The sequence below is a fragment of the Solenopsis invicta genome, chromosome 2 (genome assembly GCF_016802725.1).
Source record: "Solenopsis invicta isolate M01_SB chromosome 2, UNIL_Sinv_3.0, whole genome shotgun sequence".
NCBI lineage: Eukaryota > Metazoa > Arthropoda > Insecta > Hymenoptera > Formicidae > Solenopsis > Solenopsis invicta.
This window is the reverse complement of record NC_052665.1, coordinates 4,555,436-4,564,992: the sequence shown is the minus strand read 5'-3', so window position 1 is coordinate 4,564,992 and position 9,557 is coordinate 4,555,436. Positions and strand designations below refer to the sequence as shown.

The 9,557-nt window shown below is 41.5% G+C and overlaps 1 protein-coding gene across 4 annotated transcripts; it reads right to left on the bottom strand.

Annotated features, from left to right (window-relative positions):
* Positions 1-58: 58 nt before the first annotated feature.
* On the bottom strand, positions 59-9,398 carry LOC105199011 (zinc finger RNA-binding protein). 4 transcript variants are annotated; one of them, XM_011165903.3, is made up of 11 exons: positions 9,237-9,398; positions 8,717-8,880; positions 6,866-7,207; positions 5,900-6,466; positions 5,095-5,808; positions 4,698-4,986; positions 4,432-4,619; positions 3,250-3,398; positions 1,837-1,932; positions 1,623-1,743; positions 59-1,334 (listed from the first exon to the last, which is right to left on the bottom strand). In XM_011165903.3, exons 1-11 carry the CDS (start codon positions 9,284-9,286, stop codon positions 1,051-1,053), a joined length of 2,964 nt encoding a protein of 987 aa, XP_011164205.1. In that variant the 5' UTR covers positions 9,287-9,398; the 3' UTR covers positions 59-1,050. The 4 variants fall into 4 exon arrangements, with proteins under 4 accessions (XP_011164205.1, XP_025988823.1, XP_011164206.1 ...); XM_026133038.2 differs by having other exon boundaries at positions 5,900-6,430; XM_011165904.3 differs by having other exon boundaries at positions 5,900-6,400.
* Positions 9,399-9,557: the final 159 nt, after the last annotated feature.

Here is a 9,557-nt window from a genome sequence, read left to right as displayed (position 1 = left end):
AAATACCAAGGAAACTGGCAGTTAACTGTTTCGGTTAGAAATATAATCAAACTCACAGTTATGTCGTACACATGTTTTATTCAATGATCATTCAAAAATATAGAACTGAAAATTCTACACAAGTCAGAGAAATGCATTTAAATTGGGAGACAATGAAAGTTGAAAAGTTGAAGTTTCAACAAGACTGGTTCACTCAAGATTTTCTGCAAATAAAACTGATTTAGTGTTGTGTTAAAAAAAAGAACCATTAACACGTGCACTTGCTCCGCCGGGTAATCAAGCGTCCAAATCGTCGAGTTATAAATACCTTGTCGCCATTTTCTTGCGTGAGTCACGTACGTGACAATAGCATACATCATAAATGGTTGTCACTTTGTGCAGAAGTGAAAGAGAAAAAGGATATAGTTATTTTTCTACACGTACGTCTACACACACAACATACACACAAAATCTCAATACAATCTATTGCCTACCCTTACTTCAAACTTATAAATGTTCGTCGTCGTATTCTACTACACGTTCGTTTAGATTCTTCCTGCTCGTAATCGCCATAATCGAGATTAAAATCTGGGTGGTAATCCAGATTCAAGCGTTTTGTCGTTACAAATCTAACATCAGAAACTAATTGGATCACATTTGTTTGAGAAAATTAGTCAAGTCTCAACCTAAGTTTTACCTAAATATAACGCTATCTTCGTTTTGTGACACGCTTATTACATGATGAGATACATCATACGTTAAGAAAAAAAAACGGTCATCATTGCCACGAAGTAAACAATCCACAATAGTGACGTAGGGACAAAGAATGCCCGCTATTGTAACTCGACAAACGCACCTCTTCTCAATTTTATTGTTTCTAAGATCATGACGATATTATGTTATTCTAAAAATCATTGACAAGCAGCCTATTCTCGAATTGTCCTTATCCGAAAATCTGTCTCTCCTAAACAAGCAACTGACACAGCGGGGAAAAAAACTGCTTCCTTATGCTAGATAAGTTAATAGATAATTCGTGTCATTAGTACGAATCTTTCGTGTGTGGTATATATTCTACTTCGAATCTGTTTCCATTTTGATCTCCTCCGCTTTTTTATCCTTCTTCGAAGCCTCGCTATCCGTGCCCTCTCCGTTGCTGTTGTCACGTCTTCGCTTTCGGGCGAAACGTCCCTTGAATTTTGGCGGCGGCAATTGCTCCATACCTAGGACCTTGTGAATCTGGCGGAACGCCACTAATCGTAGCGCGTGCTGCGCGGACGCGGTAATATCTTCTCTTTGTTGAGATGTCATGTTTCCTATAGCATCAACTGCCTCTTTCTCGCATGGATCGGATAATCCTAAACAAAAGAGATATTTATGAATTAACATTGATTCTTACACTGTTATCTTTCGGTCAATAGCACGATTACAATTTGGATCAGATAGCCATATCATCCGTGCGTATCACAAAATGTGATTATAATACAAGAGAACAAAATACTTGAACTCGAGATTAAAAAACACTTCCGCAATACACTCAGTCTCGTCATCTTTTTCATCATTTGAAAGTAGAAAATTAGTTAAAATATCAAAACATGGTACAACAAAATAGATTTTCATTATGAATTCTATTCTTGGAAAATCACCTGGACTACCCGGTAGTAATATTCCTCCAGCTACGCATTCCAAAAGTCTCCTCAAGGCTTCACCGGGACTAAGAGGACCTCCTGCAGTGCTAATAACTTTCTCAGTCAATAGTTCCAATGCCTGTGTACATCAAAAAAAAGCGAATCACGAATCAAGAAATGTGAGAACATACGGCTAATTAATGTTAAAATTATTTAACTCAATTATACTAACCCAAGCATTTAATGGACCCCATGTTGGCACACGATTGCACAAGTCACGCATTATACGGATAACCATAACGCAGCTCTGCAGTGACGTAGCTCTAGCCTGTTGAACAGGATTAATATTTTTAAAAAACTACGATTTAATATACGCAATAGATGCATTGGCATTTTTGAAGATAAGACGGCCTAAACTATCCTTCGATTGCTTTGTGTGGGCTTTAGCTATCCTCCCAGCCTCGTGCCTAATGCCCCTAATAGTATTAGCCCATATCAATATTACCGGGTGTTTATCGATCATTTTTTCCTAGGAGACGTTAGTACCTATCGCAATAATTAAAAAAAAAGCCAGAGCTCATATATCTCAAGGAAACTGTGCACATATCAGAGCAATTCTAAAACTCGACTCTAATCTACAAAAACACCCGGTACACTTATGACGCTACTGTGTGTTTGTGCTTGTCTGTCTCTTTAATCTCCAAAGCTGTGCAATTAACGCACATAAAAATTGTTACAAAAATGGAACGAAATACATAATCTCACAAAAGCTGTACTGAGACTAGATCGATTTTTGCTTTCAAGTTAAGACAGACCTAGAACAGACGCAGCCTAGGCTACAACGCATTAAGGACGATCCAGAATAATGAATTATGTTTGATATCGTAAAGCAATCGAGCAGTCTCTGCGTTAGTAAAGAAAATAAAGAAAATTACATTCATTCTAATAATACAAATCAATTACACTCGAATTGCAACGTCTTGCAGAACAAGTTCCTATTATTCTGGATATTTGAAGATTAAAAGCAAAGCAGATGTAAATGCATCTAGCAGCCTTTGTACTGTCGAGATACACATTTACATGTTGCTTACTTGCGAGATTTCTTGCCTGATAATATATCTGATCGCATGTTCGATGTGCGATTTTTAACTTTCCCACGTACGGACGATGCCACTGTTTCCATTATTTCGAAACTATATTTCGGACCATTCCAAATCATAGTAATTAAACGTAGTCCGAAACGTAAACGTAAAATCTAAAACTCCGAGGAGAATACAGTGGGCAAGGCCGACTGGTGTGTGTTCAAAAATTCAGCGGATATGTGGAACCGACGAACATCGAACGTGATCAAATAAGCAATTCAGACAGAGAATCGTATTAATGACGGATCGGTTAATGATAAAAAATAAAACCGTCACAAGGCTGGAAGTTTCTAAGACTGCTTTTTCTCTTTTTCTTTCTTTCTTTTTTGATGTTTGTTTTTGACTGAGATTGATTTAAGAGAGAGAGAGAAAGGACAAGTTGCACGCGTCTCGCGTATTGTCAGGAGAAAATAAAAGAAAATGCTTCGTTACATAGCGCCAAACAAGAACGTGGCATCGAAACAATTTGAGTTCTTGAACTGTGAGAGTTGATGGATTCAAACCTGAAACCACTTGGCATGCCTGAGTGCAGCTAAAGCCTCCAAACACTTAGCCTTGGGAAGGACGTCTGGTGGGTCTGGTTTCGTCACGGTGGGGGCCGCGGGCGCTGTTTGCAGTTGAGCAGCTTCCTGCTGCTGCTGTCCAGCATTATCTGAGATTCCAACAAAGAAAGCACAACACGCTTAGACAACACTTAGAGTGTTTGATCATGCCCAGACATTTTAGGTATTCCCTCTCTCTATTAATATTTGTTTCTCAACTTAAGCACCTTTAAATTGTGGGCCATACCGTGATATATAATGCCAACGTGAAAAAAGAAATATAAGCCTGATCGAATGTAGTACGTTTGCAATGCACCGAATTCACCCCCGTTAAAACGTTCTTTCTCGGATCGGTATCTCTTGCCGCTCAAGAACGTCCGACGATTCCTATCAGCATCGGTAGTGTCACCTCTATCCGCTTAAAAGGTAGGTAGCACCGATGCCAATAGAACGGTCGGTTAAGGTTCAGAGGTATGTAATGCACATCGCAGAATGCGCGTACACCATTCGATAACAGTCAGAGGGATTTTCTGTTCTTTTTTTATGCATGATCAAAAAGTCCATAGTTTTAAGATTGCCTCAGCGTTGTTTCCTCCTATCGCAAGCGTGTCCACGTTCAATGAAATCTCTCGTTAGTATCGTTCGTCGATAAAGACTAGCTCGAATAATCATTCACGAAAAAATATACAAATTGCTACTGTAAATTAAATAACACGCGACAATGGAGACGGGTGTCTAATCCGTATTAAATTTACGCTCTTTTCTGTGAAATTTATCTCAATATTGTTCGAGTATCATTTTGCGATATACTCTTATAATTGAAATATTGAATTCTACAAAGAGGACTCTGTCGTGGACACACTGAGACACGCAGCTATATCGAAAAAGAAATTAACTTTATGTTAGAGCGTATGTACACTGGCAACCGTCGAATCGTCCTTGGCTGCCCCGCATCGTCCTGGTGCTTAAAAAAACTTACAGAAAATCTTCCGGGCCATGAAAAGAACAAACTAAATGTACAAATCGCAGAGTAGATTAAGAAAACGGCATGAAAATAAAAAGAGGTGCATAATTCCGTAAAAACCCCGCCTTCGTAGTTATCCTTTTCTTGGCCACCGTAAAAATACGAAACAGTAAAATCACCTGCTGCAGCTGTTGACTTGGGTGTTTCACGCATCAGGGGACTGGTGAGCGTCACGCTGACAGTGACCGTACCCCCTGAGACTGTCAAAGCTGCGGATTCCGGATGTTTTCCTACATTGTATGTTTCTTCAGGAGCTACATTCTTTAATTCACCGGGCAAAATCTCCGCAACTTTATTGAGCAACGTCCTATAAAAATGAATAGTCTTGTAAGTTTTGATTGTAATATGTGGGATTATTGTCACAAGAGAAAATTATTTGAAATACCTGGTAGGTTTTTCTGCGCACAAAACAACAAGACAAACGTGATTATCTCCAGATAGCAACAGCCCTTTGGCCAAGTTTCCAACACGCATAACGCCACGAAGAATTCTAGAATCTTCTTTTTCCTTCTGAAACGAAAATAGATTCCCATCACTTCCGTCTTCCTTCTGTGGTGTGATTGCCTTCTTCTTGTCAGCTTCATCTTTTTTAATTGCGTCGGCGTTCGCCTGCGGGATACCAGCTGGTGCCGTTGCTGAAGTAGCATTGGCATTAGCAGGAGCATTTTTTTTACCTGCAAATAATAATTAATATGCATCCGTATACTATTTCATAAAGTCGAAGTTCATATATAATCCATAAAATTAAAGTTTGTAAAAGAAAAATATTTCAAAGTACTCACCAGCTTCAGCTAAAGCATCCGATACAAATTTCAATGCTTTCTCAGTGTGAGAAACTATTTTCTGAACTGCCAATAGTTCTTGTTCTTTAGGATAAATAGTTGTATGGTGTGCCAGTACATGTTTGTCATCTGACGAATCTGGTCGTCTTTGGGGACCTGGGAACATCATCATGGGCGGTGGACCTTGGAACGGACGTGGCATCGGTGGGGCGCCTGGCCCACGTCCGTAACGTCGATACCATTCATAATATTCACATTCCTCCTCGTAGCGGCGTCGTTCTTCCCAATACATTATCTCCTCGTCCATCATCGGTCCTATAGGTCCCAATTGATTAATTTCCTCCCTGCGACGTATATATTCATCGCGCATTTGTTGTCTACGTAGTTTCTCTTCCAGCATCTTGCGCTGCTTAAGGCTTGGTTTCATGTCAACGACCAAATCTGGATTGACCTTCTTCTTATAGGCAAATCTGTGACGACGACCCTTCATATGCATGTCTTTGGCATTGGGATCGTTGAACCGACACTCGCACAGTTTACAATTGAAACTTATGATCTTTCCATCCTCGGATTTATTTTCTTCGATATATTCTTGACCAACTGGCTGAATATCCTTCTCATCGACCGCAGCCTCTTCCACAGCTTCTTCGGCAGCTGGTTCTTCCTGCTTAACTTCCGCGGTTTGATTTTGATTCACGGTACCCAAGTTTCCAGCTAAAACATTTGTACAAATGCAATTGAGTGCATATAGCTTTGCAAGTCATATTCATAAAATGCCTTCATAAAAATGAAGGAATTTACTTACAGGCGACAAAATTGATTTTAGGCGTTGCTGTCACCGGTTTCTTGGTAGCTGCAGCTTTTGCAGCAGCCGCAGGTTTCGGATTCAGAACAGTGGGATCCGCGCTTGGTATAGGTTTTCCAAGCTTAGTGTGTAACTTGACTACTTTTTGATGCTTAGCACCTCTAATGTGAGCGGCATAGGCATCGTTTCCAGTACAAGTTACGTCGCAAAGTTCACAGCGAAGACTGTTGCCTGCTCCACGCGCCGGAGGCTGTTGCGGTACCTTCAGGGAAGCCTCCTTCTTCTTGTGTTTCTGACCCTCCAGATGCTCACGATAGGTCTGTGGTCCGGCGCAGCTGATCTTACAAACATCGCAATAGTGTAGTTGCTGAGGTTTAGGAGGCTGCTTGGGCCGCATTGCCTTCATCCCTCCGCCGCCAGCTCCGAATCCTTTCCGTCCGTAGCCCTGCCAACCTCCAGTCTTCTGGTTAGTGGAATTGCTGTTTGCATTTTGCTGTTGGGCTACAAACATAGTCGCAGCGCTATATAGCGCTGCGTCGTAGCCGGAATACGTTGTACTCGCCGTTTCTAAGGGAAATGAAATTGAAACCTCAAACTTTGGAGGGATCCAAATCATTCGTATTTTCGCGTGGCACAAAACTTTTACTATTACTCATTTCAAGATGCATTCGAAAGACGAGCTACGAAGACTCCACGACGAAATCGACGGGAAACTGATGTACTCGAAAGTTTGCTCCATACTTGGGAGCAGGTAAAGAAAATTTTCTTCTGACTTCTGCTAAATCCTCGAACTCGTTATTGCGATCGAGAATGCTAGCAGAGTTTTGCAAATTTTTGTTTTTTTGCTCATTACGTATCGTGAGAGGATCAATTTCATGTTATTAGTTTCTACGTCACAGTTAGTGGTCGAAATAGGACCGAAAATATTTAAAAATACATGTATAAGAAAAAGATCAATACACTTACTATTTGTCGCGGTTGACGGAGTAGCGGCGGGCGTAGCTGGTGCAGTGTACCCTGATGAATAAGTAGCGCTTTGCGTAGGATTTGATTGCTGATAAGCCGTGCTAGACGCTTGATAGGTCTTAGCTTGTCCAGTGGTAGTGGCTTGTCTAGCAGTGCCAGTATAGGCACTGGTCGTACTATAAGCAGGCTTCGCCGCTTGGTAATGTGTTTCAGTAGTGGTGTAAGTTGCTGCAGCAGCTGCTGGTTGCTGGTAATATGTTTTAGTTGCGTCGTACGTAGCTGCTGGTGCAGCTCGTCCGTACCCGTAATCGTAAGTCTGAGCTACTGTACCGGGATTAGCAGCTGCAGAAATATAGAAATATAAAAATATAAACTGATCAAAATAATAAATAATTTTGTAAAAAAAATTTTAATTTAAAAGTAAAATTCTAAAAATTATCCCGAGTACCAATAAAATCTCATAAAATTCCATGATTTTTAAAGATAAAAACTAAATTCCCTGAAAATTTGAGTTTTTTTTTCAATTTTTTCCAAAAGTACATACTCTGTTTAATTTGTATAGTAGATAAAATTATTTTTGCACATTAAGACTTTGCGCATAATACAGGAATATTAGATATTGGGAATAGGAATTAAAATTTTAGAATCAGTTTTCTTAATGAATATTAACGTGCAATGTATATGAATAAAACATAAGACATAAATGTGTTGTACAAGTGTATAATTTTAAAAGATCAGCTCGTTTGTTTGATGTCCTCTGTCCAAGGATGGTATACAAGGATGAGTATGATAGCTATGTGTGTGTAGTTAAAATTAAAAGTTTAAAAATTATACCATGAATGGGATTATTTATTTTAATAAATCAATTAAAACAATATGGACGCTCAATAGCGCATCATGATCAATTGATTCCTCTGTTCAAATCAAACACCACTGTCAATATTCAAAACCACACACTGCTCTGATCTCTCGTACTTGATATTCAAATGTTCTTAACTTTGCCATGATTTTATTAAGTCACAAAGATCATAATATTTTTCTGTGTTTGTTTCGATTTACAAGGATCTCTTCTCCATAATGTAATATTCTCCACAATATGATGATTACTTAAAGTTTGATCATTTCTTACACAAAATACAAACCAACTTATTATTTATCTGTAGTATTCATTGAGAAAACTGAATCTAAAATTTTAATACTTATTCCTCACATCTAATATTTTTCTATTGTGTATAGGGCCTAATGCTGTCAGTTATCAGTCCCTCAGATGTAGAAATTACAACAACCTCGGCCAATCAGATGCTGCCATTGACCTAGGGAGTTACCTAATTGGCTGTTTCTACACTCATCAACTACACTCTAAAAGGGACAATTAATGAACTAGTGCACATACATCAATAGTGCTTTCTCACCTTAAGTTGCTCCCATATAAAATGTATCCATTACAATCTAAAAAACGGTTAAATTCAAGCGAAAAAGGATTATTGATTACACATGCAACGAAAGCTTCTTGCTCTTCGTAAGTAGCCAATCAGCCGTTCAGCCAATCGGCGGAAGAAGCACATGGAAATTTTTAGAAGGAAAAAAACTCGGAGCAGGTGCACCTCCACCTACTGCACCTAAACCGATCGGCATTTCTGCTCCCTAGAATATTATTAATAGATGCCCATTTAGCTCCTTGAAAAAAGAAAGTTCACGCTCGACGAAAAACCCGTTCATCACGCAAAGTGCATCCCCACGATCGATATATACACGTATATATACTTCTTAATTCATCAAATCCCTCGGCGAAAAATCGATCGATCGCCGAACGCGAGAGCCTCGCGTGCGGGATTCTCGCGCAGAACTCACCTGCATAAGTCGTCCCGGTCGCGGCTGCGGCGGCGGCTGCCTGGTAGGTCTCGTAGCCGGTGGCGGCGGCGGCCGCAGGTCGCTGGGTGTACGTGGCAGCGGTCGCCGCTGGAGTCACAGCGTATCCTGCCTGGCCGGTTTGGTACGCGGCGGCGCTGGTCGCCCTATTCGTTGAAGCAATGTTAGATAAAATGGTCACAGCGGACATGTGGCCGGGTCGTCCGCGCCGAGGAGTCGCAACGCGGAACGGTGACGCGAACGGCGACGGCCGCCGTCCCGGACGGAAAATGCATCGGGCGCTCTCGATGGAGGGAGACGCTTGACGAAAGACGCTATTAAATCACTCTCGCTCGCGACGAGAGTAATGGCCGCCGAGCCGGCTGGGCCTCGCAGGCGGCGTGCCGTGATCGCGACCGGTTCTTATCAGTCTAACCGCTGAAGCGCGCGCTCGCGGCCACGAATCCTCGATCGGCTTAACGCTAACTACTTAATGATAATGATAATTCAAGCGATTTCGTACCCATATTGCGTCCCGCCGTGGGTAAAGCCGAAATAGTTGTTTTGAGCCATCCTTCCTCGCGTAGAGACTCTCGGAAAGAAGGACAATGGAGGAAGTTGTAGGGCGTGCCACGAGCGTACTCGATAGAATGGCGGCGGCGCTGGGACGCGAAGCGATTGGTCGACCAGGGGTTCGGCGAGTGGCGCGCCCTTGCGGCCGACTTCCGTGAGAGCCGGCGACGCGCGACACGAGGCACGAGCCGCACTTCCGCGCGAATATGCTAGAATATACGACGCGCTCGCGCGTTCTACACCTGATGTCGCGCGCTACCTGCCGTCGTCG

Coding starts and splice junctions, on each gene's coding strand:
- LOC105199011 (XM_011165903.3), bottom strand. CDS start 9,286: ATGGCTCAAAACAACTATTTCGGCTTTACCCACGGCGGGACGCAATAT. Junction 6,467..6,865: donor TCCGTCAACCGCGACAAATA/GTAAGTGTATTG, acceptor CATTTCCCTTAG/AAACGGCGAGTACAACGTAT. Junction 4,987..5,094: donor GGATGCTTTAGCTGAAGCTG/GTGAGTACTTTG, acceptor TATTATTTGCAG/GTAAAAAAAATGCTCCTGCT.